We start from the raw sequence: 17,243 nt of genomic DNA on the forward strand, positions 1-17,243 counted from the left end.
AAGAGGTAGGACTACTTTCTGAAGCCACTGTAGGTTCACTTTAAAGCATTGCTGAGCAATTTGAGTTAAAATAATCAGTTGATAAAAGCAACAGGGTTGAGAAGTTTTATTTGTCACTCTGTCTATAACACCTTAAAAAACAAACAGAGCAGAAGCGCTTCAGGTATTACAAAACAACCACAGGTGCTCTTTGAGGGGAATAGGAACTGAAAAGCATATGGGAAAATTATAACATCAAATAAGTGATGAGTGGCATAAACAATCAAAGTCAAGGAACCTGGTGGGTTTGAACTTTAGGAAGCCTTTCATTAATGGGATACAACATTATCAAAATACACTAATGCGCATCGGCTTAGGCCTTCATCAGGGTGTCTGATACAAAGTGAGTCAAGGCTATACAACTGCATCTCCTCCATTTTGTATCAGACACAGTAAGCCGATACAATTTTAATAATAATAATAATTTTTTAACTTTCAAACCACACGAGTGCCTGGACTTGGATTTAACAGTCCAAGGGAAGACTTCTGCAGTCATTTTACATTACCCTACATTAATTACATGGTACAATATTGATGCATTATCAATGACCTGATCCATAGCAAATAAATATCATATACCACTGAGAATTTGAAAAACTCATAAATAACACAATGTCCTTCATTCAATTATGTTTGATATGCACATGGTTAAATAAATACAAACCAATATCATGAGCATTATGTTCACCTGTGCCGTATTCAGTTTTACATTTAACATTTAAGTCATTTAGCAGACACTCTTATCCATGTAGCAACAATTTTGCAACACAAAACAATTCTGAATTATTAAACAACTTCAGGTACTACCTTCCTGTTTGAAAATGTTTTATCCCATTTCGTGCCAATATAACACACACTTGGTTAAGTAAAGTATGTCCCAATTCTAAACATCTGATCATGTACCTGTCAAAATGCCACTCTGTCAAAGAGCACTATTGCAGAAAAGTAACCCCCAAAAATGTGTACGTTCAATTTCAGAGTATATGTCATACAGTGAGTATAGAAATGTATGTATGTTCCAGGCAAAAGTTTGGAAACACCTACTCATTCCAGGGTTTCTTCATTGTTACTACTTTCTACACTGTAGAATAATAGTGAAGACATCACAACTTTGAAATAACACATATGGAATCATGTAGTAACCAAAACAGTGTTAAACAAGTCAAAATATATTTTATATTTGAGATTCTTCAAATAGCCACCCTTTGCCTTGATGACAGCTTTGCACACTCTTGGAATTCTCTCAACCAGCTTCATGAGGTAGTCACCTGGAATGCATTTCAATTAACAGGTGTGCATTAAAAGTAATGTTAAATGTAAAAGTTCATTTGTGGAATTTCTTTCCTTCTTAATGTGTTTGAGCCAATCGGTTGTGTTGTGACCAGGTAGGGATGGTATACAGAACATAGCCCTATTTGCCAAAATACCAAGTCCATATTATGGCAAGAACAGCTCAAATAAGCAAAGAGAAACGACAGTCCATGATTACTTTAAAGACATGAAGGTTAGTCAATATGGAACATAAAGAACTCTGAAAGTTTCTTCCAGTGCAGTTGCAAAAACCATCAAACGCTATGATGAAACTGGCTCTCAAGAGGACCGCCACAGGAAAGACCCAGAGTTACCTGCTGCAGAGGATCATTTCATTAGAGTTACCAGCCTCCGAAATTGCAGCCCAAATAAATGCTTCACAGAGTTCAAGAAACAGACACATCTCAACTGTTCAGAGCAGACTGCGTGAATCAGGCCTTCATGGTCGAATTGCTGCAAAAAAAAAAAAACACTAGTAAAGGACACCAATAAGAAGAGACTTGTTTGGGCCAAGAAACACAAGCAATTGACATTAGACCGGTGTAAATCTGTTCCTTTGGTCTGATGAGTCCAAATGTGTGATTTTTGGGTCTAACCGCCGTGTGTTTGTGAGAGGCAGAGTAGGTGAACGTATGATCTGTATGGAGGAGGAGGTGTGATGGTGTGGGGGTGCTTTACTGGTGACAAGATCTGTGATTTATTTAGAATTCAAGGCACACTTAACCAGCATGGCTACCACAGCATTCTGCAGCGATACGCCATCCCATCTGGTTTGCGCTTAGTGGGACATTCATTTGTTTTTTAACAGAAAAATGACCCAATACACCTTCAGGCTGTGTAAGGGCTATTTGATCAAGGAGTGTGATGGAGTGCTGCATCAGATGACTTGGCCTCCACAATCACCCGACCTCAACCCAATTGAGATGTTTGTCTTGTTTTAAAAAAAAACATTTATTTAACTGGGCAAGTCAGTTAAGAACACATTCTTATTTACAATAACGGCCTAGGAACAGTGGGCAGGATGACAGATTTTTACCTTGTCAGCTCGGGGATTCGATTGCGCAACTTTCGGTTACTAGCCCAATGCTCCAACCACTAAATACAAATACACCATGACAGCGCAACACACAAGGGGTGGAACAGTGGCAAAGGTACCCACAGGACCAACAGAATAATATTAGTCTGAGGAGAGATTAAATACTATTAATACCTGCCGCCCCGAGTGAAGGAAAAGCAGCCAACAAGTGCTCAGCATATGTGGGAAATCCTATAAAAGACTGTTGGAAAAGCATTCCAGGTGAAGCTGGTTGAGAGAATGCCAAGAGTGTGCAAAGCTGTCATCAAGGCAAAGGGTGGCTACTTTGAAGAAACTCAAATATATTTTGATATGGTTATTACTTTTTTGGTTACTATATGATTCCATGTGTTATTTCATAGTTTTGATGTCTTCACTATTATTCCACAACGTAGAAAATAGTACAAATAAAAAGCCTTCAATGAGTAGGTGTCTCCAAACTTTTGACTATTGTTGTAACCATAGTTTCCGCATATGGCTTCCGTGTTTTAAAAGCATTCGAAAATGAGGTGGATACATAGCCAGTCATTTCAGGTATTGAACTACATTCCTATGGGGAAATTATTTACTTAAATTCTGTTGTCGTTGGACAAAGTTCAAATTGACCGAGCGTTAAGTATGATGTTTCACTGCCGTAACATCAGAAAAACACAATACAGAAATAAAATGCTATTGAGAGCCATTCATACTGTATAGGTTATTTTTGTGATCAGTCTTTTGTTAGTCTATAGCTACCACTGCTGCACATACTGTAATTGTAAACATAATGATTTAAAACATGAAATAAAATAAAAAGTTCCTGATTATTTTCATCAAACACTAGCAAAAAGTACAAGGTTACTTTTTTGCTATTTACAAATGTTTAGAAGTAGAAAAGCCTGACATTTAGACATCATTGCAATGGACTCATTGCTTTGAGGTGAAAGTTATTCAAGTATTGCAGTAAAATCGGTAAGAGCAATTATGTATTTACTATTAAACTGATCAAAATTGGTAAAAAGACTAAATAAATGCTGCAAGTCATGTAAACTAAGCTGTATTTTTGAATTCAGACAATATGTTCCAGGCCTCCCGAGTGGCACAGTGGTCTAAGGCACTGCATTGCAGTGCTAGCTGTGCCACTAGAGATTCTAGGTTAGAGTCCAGGCTCTGTCGCAGCTGGTATTTATTTATTTTTAGGCATGGTTATTTTTTAGTTGGTCTGAAAACTTTAATAATCAATTAACTACTTGTTTCGTCATTTAAAAACAAAAAACAAAGAAGGGGGGAAGAAGAAGGGAAGACCCATGGAGCGGAACACAATTGGCCCAGCGTCATCCGGATTAGGGAAGGGTTTGGCCGGCAGGGATGTCCTTGTCCCATCGCGCACTAGCGACTCCTGTCGCGGGCCAGGCGCAGTGCGCGCTGACACGGTCACCAGGTGTATGGCGTTTCCTCCGACACATTGGTGCGGCTGGCTTCCGGGTTTAGTGGGCATTGTGTCAAGAAGCAGTGCGGCTTGGTTGTGTTTCAGAAGACGCGCGGCTCTCGACCCTCGCCCATACGGGAGATGCAGCGATGAGACAAGACGGTAACTACCAATTAGATACCATGAAAATGTGAAAGATAATACGTTGCAACCTCAGTGTGCTCCTGTCTATTTCTCTCTAGTCTCTATTATTATAAAGGACATTGAAACACCAGTGTGCTCCTGTCCATTTCTCTCTAGTCTCTATTATTATAAAGGACATTGAAACACCAGTGCGCTCCTGTATATTTCTCTCTAGTCTCTATTATTATAAAGGACATTGAAACACCAGTGTGCTCCTGTCCATTTCTCTCTAGTCTCTATTATTATAAAGGACATTGAAACACCAGTGCGCTCCTGTATATTTCTCTCTAGTCTCTATTATTATAAAGGACATTGAAACACCAGTGCGCTCCTGTCTATTTCTCTCTAGTCTCTATTATTATAAAGGACATTGAAACACCAGTGCGCTCCTGTCTATTTCTCTCTAGTCTCTATTATTATAAAGGACATTGAAACACCAGTGCGCTCCTGTCTATTTCTCTCTAGTCTCTATTATTATAAAGGACATTGAAACACCAGTGCGCTCCTGTCTATTTCTCTCTAGTCTCTATTATTATAAAGGACATTGAAACACCAGTGCATTACCAAATGCAAAGTAGAAAGCATCTACAATCATATAGTTCATCCTGTAATAGGAAGCCTATTGGCAAGGTGGGTCGAGACTTAACCATTCAGGCCAACGGAAAAATCATTTACAAACATATTACATCCTATTCTTATCGGATTAATAAAATAATGAACAATACATCTTGATTCTTGCAATATATACATCCAACAACGTTCTTTTTAACCATAATTAAACCTTTGTATATCATTTTAAGACAGATGAAATTAAACAAAATAAGAGCCCAGCAACCCAGGAGGGATTGTCACAAACACACATTCAAAGTACAATCTGAAATCTTTGTCCGCTGTGGCCGGGCGTTAAAATGCAAACAAATAATCGATGCTCAAAAGCACACACACACACACACACACACACACACACACACACTTCAATTTGAAACTCTCAAAAACCTATCCCCACACTCCTATTAGCCAGGTCAATACCTCTGCCAGAAATGAAACTGCAAATTGTAACAAAACCTTGCAGACCTCTGACCTCACACCCGGCAGAAGCCAGTTTAGGAAGCCATCCTGATTACGCCAAATAAAGAAATTTATTTAGAATGATCCGTCATAATGTTGAGATGCAAAAAGAACGTTGCTCTGATATGAAAGCGAAGCCTCGGAGGTCTGCGGTTGAGGTGGACGATGAACGTCTCTCACTTGGAGGAGGAGGCCATGTGTCCGTGCACACGGAAGCGGTACACGCATGTGTACTCCAGGTGACCCCAGTTACTCAGAACGCGCAGCTCCACAAAATAATAGATGGCCCTGGTAGGATTCTGACATAGAGAACAGGAAGGGTAAAGGGTTAGAACAAGCAACGCAACTGATGACTGTATAGATACTGCATTAGGGTCAACAGTAGCTACTAGCTAGGTAGTTAGAACTTTGTTCTATGGTCTTGGTCCAGTTCTGTTCCAGGCTTATTTCAACTATAGTCTGTTGCATAAACATCGAACCCGACTAATGTCTCACGCCCCCTAAAAATAACCTAGTCATCCTAACCGGAGGTCGTGTTCACTAGGCACCAAACTGAAAGAGGGAGGGACTACCTGAACTTGTCCAATAAGAAACACTAATTTTCTGTAGCAAAATGTTTTGCTTCATTTTGAAACGGTGTGTACTAATGAATACAACTGAGGCAAAGTTTAAATGATTGGACTCACAGGCAGTTGGAAGGTCTGGATTGCCCCTCCGTGCTGGTCATAAGTGAAGGTTCCCAGCCAGGTGCCGTCTTCTGTCTCAGTGGACATACCCTGCACAGAGAGAGAAAGCGATGAGACCGATTTTAAAAGACAGAAATGAGTCATCAGCGTTAAAGATATTCACCATACTGCTCTAAACATCTCTGTAGGAAATCTTCAACAGTAGATTATGTAGATCTGGCTCTGGGAAAAAGTTGTGCACTGACTCGAGTGTCAGGGAAGGGCTAGAGGTCACAGATGACTCACGTAGACAGAGAAGGCCTTGGGCGCGCTGTCGATGCGTCCGGTGGGCGCGTTGGAGACCGGGAGGTGCTCCAGTGTGACATGGGTGATGTGGGCAGGATGAGATAGGGCGATGACCAGGGTGCCCTGCGCTCCGTAGAACGCCCAGCACTTCCCAGCTTGCACCGCCTGACCCTGGATAACAGTGCGGGGGTTCTCAGAGGGGTACCAGAGGGGTACACCCAGGAAGGACACGCATGCCGAGCGGGTACGGTACGTCTCGGAACACCGTGTGCTCACAACACTGGCACCTTGGGACTCCAAGGCAAAGTCTGGCATCCTGTCAGCCAATAGGGGACTGCAGTTCTTCACAACCTCTTTCACCATCCGTGGCTCATTCTGGGGCACATTCTCATGCAGCCATTTGGCCATGGCCTCTTCGAGCTCAGGGGTCAGGTGTGTGGTGGGGTTGGGAGCTGGAGGAGGCTGGTTCTGAACAGAGTAGACCTGCTTCCCCAGCTACACAACACAGAGAGACCACATCCATTAGGTTAGGAAGGATCATCAATGGCTCATCAATTATTGTGTCCCAAACAGCACCCCATTCCCTATATAGTGCACTACTATAGGGCTCTGGACAAAAGTAATTGTAAGTCGCTCTGGAGGAGTGCGTCTGCTAAATGACTAAAATGGGAAATGTTGTGCACTATGTAGGGAATTGGGTGCCATTTTGGACTCTACCATTCACATTTGAGTTATTTATCACCATCTCTTATGCAGAAGCACTTAAGAAAGTGCAAAAGTTCAGTGCTACAAATTTGACTTGAGTTTGCGTATTTTGTACATTACCGTGGCACTCTGGTCCTCCAGGGCAGCGACTCGCTGCTTGACGTGTGTGTGTTGGTCCTTCAGCTCGCCCACCTGACTGATGAAGCCGGCTGTCTGCTCGCTCAAACGATGCTCCCAATCCAGTGGATTCACACTACAATAGAAAAAAATAGAACTTAATTGAGAAACAGAAATGTATTTATCTTCAACCCCCTGAGACAGCAAACTCAAAATATTTTTAAAGGCTAAGTCAAGATGGTCTTCAAATTTCAAATGTATTTATATAGCCCTTTGTACATCAGCTGATATCTCAAAGTGCTGTAGAGAAACCCAGCCTAAAACCCCAAACAGCAAGCAATGCAGGTGTAGAAGCACATTGGCTAGGAAAAACTCCCTAGAAAGGCCAAAACCTATTAAGAAACATAGAGAGGAAATCTTAAATCCAAAGTTTTTTTGCAAACAAGGTTTGGACATTAGATTGGTTAACAGAAAAAGTATGGGAGTATGTTTTCACTCCTTTCAAATCTTCCCAAGTGCCTAGGGAGCATGGGACAGGAGCTAGGGCTAAGGACAGGAGGTAGATGCTAGGAGGTAGGGGCTAGGGGCAGAAGCTAGGGGGCAGGTTCTGGATTGGGGCCGGACACACACTCACCTGTCCACTCTCACTCTCACGTCCCTCATGTCTGTTCTCACGTCTGCCAAGTCTGTCTGCAGTCTCTCTACCATCTGTTGGGACAGACGAGCACAACATCTCAAACATATACATAAATATACAACAATTCTATAGATAAAACATACATATATACAGTACCAGTCAAAAAATTAACACGCCTACTCAGTCCAGGGTTTTTCTTTATTTTTACTATTTTCTACATTGTAGAATAATAGTGAAGACATCAAAACTATGAAATAACACATGGAATCATGTAGTTACCAAAAATAAGTGTTAAAGAAATCAAAATATGTTTTACATTTAGATTCTTCAAAGTAGACACCCTTTGCCTGGACTCTTCTCTTGGCATTCTCTCAACCAGCTTCCCCTGGAATACTTTTCTAACAGTTTTGAAGGAGTTGCCACATATGCTGCGCTCCCGAGTGGCGCAGCGATCTAAGGCACTGAATCTCAGTGCAAGAGGCGTCACTATAGTCACTATAGGCCAGTTTTATTGATTCTTTAAATCAGTACTACAGTTTAACTGTGCTAAGATAATTGCAAAATGGTTTTCTAATGATCAATTAGCATTTTAAAATGATAAACTTAGATTAGCTATACAATAATATTTTGAAGATAAACACACAACGCAGAGGATGAGGACGAGCGTACTAAACTAAATGGAGTACTATGATCAATAGGGAATTGTCAATGTAAATAGGAGTTGGTTTTCAGTTCAACAGCTGTTTAGAATCTGTGGAATGTCAGTCCTGAACTCAGAGCTACGTTCTGTACATTGAGTCTGGAGCAGGATACTTGTTATATGGCCATTGTCCCAGTTGTACTACAAGGACTTCTGATTGGTCAACCCCAAGCTAGGTTGGGGGGGTTATAAATGAGATCCTGTTATTTGTTCTGTGGAGAAAAGCTAAGGACAACAGGGGGAATGAACATCTACCTCCCAGCATAGCATCTATGATTTGTCCTTTTCAAATAAATACATTTTTCTCCCCGATTTGCTTTGGGGTTTGTGTTATTGAAGAATAACAACTGCTAACAGCTAACACATTGTGCCATTGGAACACAGAAGTGATGGTTGCCGATAATGGGCCTATGTAGATATTCCATAAAAAAATCTGCCGTTTCCAGCTATAATAGTCATTTACAACATTAACAATGTCTACACTATATTTCTGATCAATTTGATGTTATTTTAGACTATTTTTTTGCTTTTCTATCAAAAACAAGGACATTTCTAAGTGACCCCAAACTTTTCAACAGTAGTGTGTATGTGTGTATATTACATAAAAAAAGAAAACACTATTTCCCAAATACTACACTATTATAGAGCCCTATAAAAGGACTCCCTATTACACTACTACAGACATCTATAACTGAAACCCTGTTCTCCATACTAGACTGTTATAGGACCTTATGACACCCCATTCCACATAATACTGCACTATAGAGCACTCACCTCAGTTACAAATTTCTGCTGGTGTTCCTTCTTCTTAAGAATTTCAATTTCTCTCTGCAGGAGAACACGCACACAAGTGAGTTAAACCAAATGAATACACCCAAATGCAGTATAGTTTGTGCATTCTCTCTTTGTCTCTCTTACCAGGATGGTGTTCATCTTGGCTTCCAGAGCAGAATGCAATACCGAAGCTCCATCCTGCAGAAAGAGTTTCAACAAACAAGCTTTTAACTGTGCAATCCAGGAGTACACATGCAGAGCGTCAATGTAGCATCCTACCAAATCAAGAGAAAGAGAGATTATTGCCGGGTATGTGGTCCCATCAGATCCTACCATAGCCTTGACAGGTGGCGTAGTGAAGACAGGTGGCGGAGTTGGGGTGATGACAGGTCGGTTCAGGGTCATAGTGATAGCATTCAGGGCTGAAGTCAGAGTGGCCCATACCAAGGGGGCAAGGAGCCAGCAGCCTAGCAGAAAGGGGTAGAATAGACTTGAATACACTAAGGAGCACATTATCATACAGGACAGGCTACACAGACAACATTTTGAACATTTTTGCTCATCAACAATGGGTGTGTGTGTGTTGTACTTCTGTTATTTAAATTGTCAGTAAGTACTATGGTTAGGCATGTCTTCTGTGGACAATGTACTGCTGGCACCAATAAAGTAACAGTGATGTTGGTTCTTTTCATGAAAGTTCTATAGAACTATAGACTGTCTGATTCTGTAGTGTGATGTCACTCACCGAAGGTCAATAGGATGAGGAGGATGGCAATTAGAATGGCCTTCCCCACATCGGCCGGGATAAACGGAGGGGCTACAGGAGGAGAGAGAGATAAAGCTAATGCTAACAAACAAGCTACAAGCATAGAGACCAGCTAATGCTACGCTAGCACACACACAGTACTCACTCCAATTGGCACGAGCACTTGTCCTTTTAGTGCCAGATCTCTGGCTGGCGCTAGCCCTTTGTTCGCCTAAAGAGGAGTCTCCAGAGTATCCTCTGTAACGTCTTGCCTCTGAAGAGGAGTATCCAGAGCTGTCCATGGCGCTGCTCTGGCTCTGGGCCTGGTTCAGGCCGGTCTGGCAGGACGAGAAGCCCCTGGGGCTGGGAGCCAGGTTCAGGCTGGGGGCTGGGGCAAGAGGTTCCTGGAAGGTCTTCCTTCTCTGAACCAAGCTTGAGACGCCTGAAGGGCAGGGGGTGCGGGGACAAAGAGAGAGAGTTAGATGGTTAGTTCTGAATAGCCATAATAGCTAACTATAACCATAGACAAAGAGGCAGCTGCAATACAAAGCTATACAGTATAGGCCTAGACAATGAAAGTAACTGAGTGAGTAGGACTGAGTGTCAATAGGACTGTGGATGCAGGAAGTGGTGTGAACCGTACCAATGTAGTCCTCAGCATTGATGGGTGGCTCCACTGTACTACCCTTGCTGCTAGCGGTGCTAGCCACGCTGTTAGCCCGGCTGGAGGTACGAGAGGCCGCCACTTTACGACCACCTGTCTTTCTCTTAGTAAAAACCCTGAGAGAGAGAGAGAGGGCTTTGTTAAAGCAACTTTGTCAGGTCTACTGTATTAGGCTATACGGTACAACATGAAACACAAACACACCTCACGGGGCTCTCCCTGTAGGAAACTGAGGAGGACTCATCATCGTCTGATGACTGGTGGTAGTATCCCCCTAAAACCAGCCTCATACTGCGCCGCGACATGTCTGACAGAGGGAGAGAGACAGAGACAATACCTCATACAGGATACTGTGTTATACAAACTGCTTTAACAGGAGGAATCCCACACACACAGCAAATCAATAATATAACACTTTGTAACAGTCATTAGGCTTTTATATGTTGTTAAAAATAGATAAAAAGTAAAGTTACAGTAAAAAGGGAATTGAGGTTCCCAAGAGGTAGCATAGCGCTAACCCAGAGCTGGTGGTAGCAGTAGCCCAGAGCTGGTGGTAGCAGTAGCCCAGAGCTGGTGGTAGGAGAGAGGCTCTCTGACAGATGCTCTCCTGTATAATCTCTAATCCAGTTAATCTACAGCACCTCACACTGCTCTCTCATGCACCCCAACTTCAACTTTCAAACAGAGCTAGCACGGATTAGCATTAGCTAACTGGCAGAAGGAGAGGTCAGTACAGGTAGAATATGTAAAACATCCATCACTAGCCGGCTACCACCCGGTTACTCAACCCTGCAACTTAGAGGCTGCTGGTCTATATACATAGACATGGAATCACTGGACACTTTATTAACAGAACACACGTTACTTTAATAAATGTTTACATACTGCTTTACTCATCTCATATGTACAGTACCAGTCAAAAGTTTGGAGTCACCTTCTGTATACCACCAATACCTTGTCACAACACAACTGATTTGCTCAAATGCATTAAAAAGGAAAGAAGTTCCACAAATGTAATTTTAACAAGGTACACCTGTTAATTGAAATACATTACACCTCATGAAGCTGGTTGAGAGAATACCACAAATGTGCAAAGCTGTCAAGGCAAATGGTGGCTACTTTGAAGAATCCAAATATAAAATATATTTAGATTTTATAACACTTTTTTGGTTACTATTCCATATGTGTTATTTCACAGTTGATGTCTTCACTATTATTCTACAATGTGCCCAAACATTTCAATTAACAGGTGTGCCTTGTTAAAAGTGAATTTGTGGATTTTTTCCCCTTCTTAATGCGTTTGAGCCAATCAGTTGTGTTGTGACATGGTAGGTATGGTATACAGAAGATAGCCCTATTTGGTAAAAGATCTTGATAGAGACTTCAACAGCTCAAATAAGCAAAAAAAAACTACTTTAAGACAAAGGTCAGTCAATTCGGAAAATTTCAGTTACCTCTGCTGCAGAGGATAAGTTCATTAGAGTTAATTAAACTTCAGATTGCAGCCCAAATACATGCTTCAGAGTTCAAGTTACAGACATCTCAACATCAACTTTTCAGAGGAGATTGCATGAATCATTCCTTCATGGTCAAATTGCTGCAAAGAAACCACTCCTAAAGGACAACGATAAGAAGATACTTGCTTGGGCCAAGAAACACGAGCAATGGACATTAAACCAGAGGAAATCTGTCCTTTGGTCTGCTGAGTCCCAATTTGAGATTTTTGGTTCAAACCGCCATGTCTTTGTGAGACGCACAGTAGGTGAACGGATGATCTCAGCATGTGTGGTTCCCACCGTGAAGCATGGAGGAGGTGTAATGGAGCGGGGGTGCTTTGCTGGTGTCAGTAATGGGAACTCCTTCAAGACTGTTGGAGATGCATTGCAGGTGAAGCTGGTTGAGAGAATGCCAAGAGTGTGCAAAACTGTCATCAAGGCAAAGGGTGGCTATTTTGAAGAATCTGAAATATATTTAGATTTGTTTAACAATTGTTTGGCTACTACATGATTCCATGTGTTATTTCATAGTTTTGATGTCTTCAGGTTAAAATGGCGCTGGAGAAGATGGCAGACGTTTCACGTGCCCCCAGCCAATTGTGTTTTTTTGTTTTTTCTTATTTGCGTTATCACTTATCTTGTACATAATGTTGACGCTACCATCTCTTATGACTGAAAACTTCTGGACATCAGGACTGCGATTACTCACCACGGACTAGCAGAATCCTCTTTTTCCTTTCACCACTAACGAGGCCGACGCAAAGGACACACTGCTTCCTCAGGAACAGGCCCCGATACCCATGATCTGTGTGAAGAGGAGGCCGAAAAAGAGGGGCCGAAGGTCCAGCTGCCTTCTGAGAATTCGCAGGCGATCCAATAAACCTCCACTTCCTCCACTCTGCTTGCAAATGTGCAATCGACAAGTTACGCGGAAGATTAAACTACCAACGGGACATTAAAAACTGTAACATCTTATGCTTCAGAGTCGTGGCTGAACGACATACAGCTGGGTGGTTATACGTTGTGCCGGCAGGATAGAACAGCAGCGTCTGGTAAGACAAAGGGCGGCGGACTATGTATTTTTGTAAAAAAAAAAAAAAACAGCTGGTACACGATATCTAAGGAAGTCTATTGCTCGCCTGACGTTTATCTCATGATAAACTGTAGACCACACTACCTACCTCCATCTGTATTTTTCGTAGCTGTTTACATACCACCATAGTCAGAGGCTGGCACTAAGACCACATTTATGAGCTGTATTCAGTCATAAGCAAACAAGAAAACGCTCACCGAGAAGTGGCACTCCTAGTAGCCAGGGACTTTAATGCAGAGAAAGTTAAATCTGTTTTACCAAATTTCTATCAGCACGTTAAATGTGCAATCAGAGGAAAAAGAACTCTGGACCACCTATACTCCACACACAGACACATACAAAGCCTTCATTTGGCAAATCTGGCCATAAATTCTATCCACCCGATTCCTGCTTACAAGCAAAAAAAGCAGGAAGCACCCGTGACTAGATCAATAAAAAAAGTGGTCAGATGAAGCAGATGCTATGCTACAGGACTGTTTTGCTAGCCCAGACTGGAATATTTTCTGGAATACCTCCGATGGCATTGAGGAGTACACCACATCAGTCATTGGCTTCATCAATAAGTGCGTCGATGACGTCGTCCCCACAGTACATACCCCAAACAGAAGCCAATGTTTACAGGCAGCATCCACACTGAGCTAAAGGCCAGAGCTGCCGCATTCAAGGAGCGGGACTCTAACCCGGAAGCTTATAAGAAATCCCGCTATGCTTGCCGACGAACCATCACACAGGCAAAGCGTCAATACAGGACTAAGATAGAGTCGAACACCGGCTCTGATGCTCGTCAGATGTGGCAGGACTTGCAAACCATTACAGACTACAAAGGGAAGCACAGCCGAGAGCTGCCCAGCGACACGAGCTTACCAGATGAGCTAAACTACTTCTATGCTAGCTTCGAGGTGAATAACACTGAAACATGCATGAGAGCACCAGCTGTTACAGAAGACTGTGTGATAAAGCTCTCCGCAGCCGACGTAAGTAAGACCTTTAAACAGGTCAACATTCACAAGGCCACAGGGCCCGATGGATTACCAGGACGTGTACTCCAAGCATGCTCTGACCAACTGGCAAGTGTCTTCACTGACATTTTCAACCTCTCCCTGTCCGAGTTTGTAATACCAACATGTTTTAAGCAGACCACCATAGTCCCTATGCCCAAGAACACTAAGGTAACCTGCCTAAAAAACTATTGACCCGTAGCACTCACATCTGTAGCCATGAAGTTCCTTGAAAGGCTGGTCATGGCCCTCAACACCATCATCCCAGAAACCCTAGACCCACTCAAATTTGCATACCACCCCAACAGATCCAAAGACGATGCAATCTCCATTGCACTCCACACTGCCCTTTCCCACCTGGACCAAAGCGACACCTATGTGAGAATGCTATTCATTGACTACAGCTCAGTGTTCCACACCATAGTGTCCCACACCATAGTGTCCTCAAAGGTCATCAATAAGCTAAGGACCCTGGGATTAAACACCTCCCTATGCAACTGGATCCTGGACTTCCTAATGGGCCGCCCCCAGGTGGTAAGGGTAGGTAACAACACATGCGCCACGCTGATCCTCAACACAGGGGCCCCGTCAGGGAGCGTGCTCAGTCCCCTCCTGTACTCCCTGTTCACTCATGACTGCACGGCCTGGCACGACTCCAAAACCATCATTAAATTTGCCGATGACCGACAACAACGAGACAGCCTATAGGGAGGTCAGAGACCTGGCCGTGTGGTGCCAGGATAACAACATCTCCATCAACGCGATCAAGACAAAGGAGATGGTTGTGGACTACAGGAAAAAGAGGACCGAGCACGGCCCCATTCTCACCGACGGGGCTGCAGTGGAGCAGGATGAGAGCTTCAAGTTCCTTGGTGTCCACATCACCAACAAACTAACGTGGTCCAAGCACACCAAGATAGTTGTGAAGAGGGCACAACAAAACCTATTCCCCCTCAGTAGATTGAAAAGATTTGGCATGGGTCCTCAGATCCTCAAAGGTTCTACAGCGGTAGGTGGTGTCAGAGGAAGGCCCTAAAAATTGTCAAAGACTCCAGCCACCCTTGTCATAGACTGTTCTCTCTACTACCGCACGGCGGAGGTACCGGAGCGCCAAGTCTAGGTCCAAGAGGCTTCTAAACAGCTTCTACCCCCAAGCCATAAGACTCCTGAACATCTAGTCAAATGGCTACCCAGTCAAATGGCTACTCCCCCCCCCCACACCATTGCTACTCTGTTGTCATCTATGCATAGTCACTTTAATAACTCTACCTACATGTACATACTACCTCAAATAACCGGTGTCCCCACAATTTGACTCTGTATCGGTGATCCCTGTATATAGTCTCGCTATTGTTATTTCACTGCTGCTCTTTAATTACTTGTTACTTTTACCTCTTATTCTTATCTGTATTTTTTGAAACTGCATTGTTGCTTAGAGGCTCGCAAGTAAGCATCACTGTAAGATGTTGTATTCGACGCAAGTGATTTGATTATTTGATTTGATTAACTATTATTCTACAATGTAGAAAATAGTCAAAATGAAATTAAAAAACTGTTGAATGAGTAGGTGTCCAAACTTTTGACTTGCACTGTATGTAATTTTCTCCATTCAGCATTCACACAAAACAGTCTCACTGCACTAGCTCAGACCTGTTTTGATTGAGTTTGCTGCTCCAATCAGAGAGCAGTGTGTGTGTTTCACTACCCAATCTGTTTTTTGCAAGTGCGGTACGGTCTCTGGTTGCGTGGAGAGCAATCCACAGAGACAAAAACCTGGCAAGATAATTAAGTCAGTCTCAAGTCAAAGTTGACTTGGAGCCTCAAGAATCGGGACTCAAGTCTCAAGTTTGTGACTCAAGTCATGTGGCTCGAGTACTGCAGAGAAGCCAAAATACAGGGTAAAGGCATGGCATAAGGTGTAAGAGGATGTGGTGTGTGGTGAGACAGGAAGTCAGACATGTGAGTGATATGCAAATTCAGACAACAGAGTTGAGAAAAAAAGAAGATGGCCCACACTATCCGCAGCTTTGACAACACTACAGTAAACAACTAACAACAAGTTTAGGTTGCTAGGGCATAGAGCAGTGTCTGTCCTTTTCCATGGTTACTGACAGACAAAAAGACACTGATGTAGGTCAAGTGATCAAGTGGGATTGAGCCAACACCATGAGATTGGGTAAAAACATCCAGCTAGCCAGGTTAAAGTAGCCTACATTAATAGCATTCTCATTGTTATGCAATGGAGTCTGGAATACATTACCTTCCTCTGGTGTGAAAATAAGCTTTAGCATCACTGAACATATTGTACCATAGGCTAATTCTCTCAAATCCTCTATTCCACTGAAAATGGCGTCTCTTGCTGTCTCAGCGCTTTATCCCGCTTCCCAATCCTCTTCTCATTACAATAGCCTTCAGTTCCCTCCTTCACTAAGCTCTCCTCCCCTCTTTCTTTACCTGATCCTGCAATCTAATCAACCCCTCTCATCTACAGTGCATTCGGAAAGTATTTAGACCACAACTTTTTCCACCACATTATGTTACATTACAGCCTTATTCTATAAATTCATTAAATTGATGAAACAAAAACAAGTTAGAATTTCTCAAATGTATTATTTGCATAGGTATTATTAACATAAGTATTCAGACCCTTTTCTCAGTACATTGTTGAAGCACCTTTGGCAGTGATTACAGCCTCGAGTCTTCTTGGGTACGACGCTGCAACCTTGGCACACCTGTATTTGGGGAGTTTCTCCCATTCTTCTCAAGCTCTGTCAGGTTGGATGGAGAGCGTTGCTGCACAGCTACTTTCAGGTCTCTCCAGAGATGTTTGATCAGGTTCAAGTCCGGGCTCTGGCTGGGCCACTCAGGGACAATCAGAGACTTGGCCCAAAGCCCCTCCTGCGTTGTTTTGGCCTTGTGCTTAGAGCCGTTGTCCTGTTGGAAGGTGAACCTTTGCCCCAGTCTGAGGTCCTGAACACTCTGGAGCAGGTTTTCATCAAGGATCTCTGTACTTCGCTCCGTTCATCTTTCCCTCGATCCTGACTGGTCTCCAGTCCCTGCCGCTGAAAAACATCCCCACAGCATGATGCTGCCACCGTAGGGATGATGCCAGGTTTCCTCCAGACGTGACGCTTGGCATGCAGCCAAATAGTTCAATCTTGGTTTCATCAAACGAGAGAATCTTGTTTCTAATGGTCTGAGTCCTTTAGGTTCCTTTTGGCAAACTCCAAGCAGGCTGTCATGGGTCTTTTTGAGGAGT

The 17,243-nt window shown here is 42.9% G+C and overlaps 1 protein-coding gene across 2 annotated transcripts in view; it reads right to left on the bottom strand.

The window, feature by feature from the left end:
- Window positions 1–91: 91 nt before the first annotated feature.
- The window catches only part of LOC118401527 (SUN domain-containing protein 2-like), a 36,297-nt gene continuing 19,145 nt past the window's right edge, over window positions 92–17,243 (bottom strand). For both annotated transcript variants that reach the window (XM_035799117.2, XM_035799116.2), the window contains exons 2-13: window positions 10,602–10,704; window positions 10,377–10,513; window positions 9,900–10,175; window positions 9,734–9,805; window positions 9,322–9,455; window positions 9,133–9,186; window positions 8,989–9,042; window positions 7,512–7,585; window positions 6,881–7,013; window positions 6,056–6,550; window positions 5,771–5,860; window positions 92–5,383 (exon numbers count right to left, since the gene is read on the bottom strand). In XM_035799117.2, the coding sequence (XP_035655010.1) occupies window positions 5,261–5,383; window positions 5,771–5,860; window positions 6,056–6,550; window positions 6,881–7,013; window positions 7,512–7,585; window positions 8,989–9,042; window positions 9,133–9,186; window positions 9,322–9,455; window positions 9,734–9,805; window positions 9,900–10,175; window positions 10,377–10,513; window positions 10,602–10,702 (1,743 nt within the window). In that variant the 5' untranslated portion in view covers window positions 10,703–10,704 and the 3' untranslated portion in view covers window positions 92–5,260. The remainder of the gene's footprint in view (window positions 5,384–5,770; window positions 5,861–6,055; window positions 6,551–6,880; window positions 7,014–7,511; window positions 7,586–8,988; window positions 9,043–9,132; window positions 9,187–9,321; window positions 9,456–9,733; window positions 9,806–9,899; window positions 10,176–10,376; window positions 10,514–10,601; window positions 10,705–17,243) is intronic.

Source organism: Oncorhynchus keta, chromosome 22 (genome assembly GCF_023373465.1).
Source record: "Oncorhynchus keta strain PuntledgeMale-10-30-2019 chromosome 22, Oket_V2, whole genome shotgun sequence".
Taxonomy (NCBI): domain Eukaryota; kingdom Metazoa; phylum Chordata; class Actinopteri; order Salmoniformes; family Salmonidae; genus Oncorhynchus; species Oncorhynchus keta.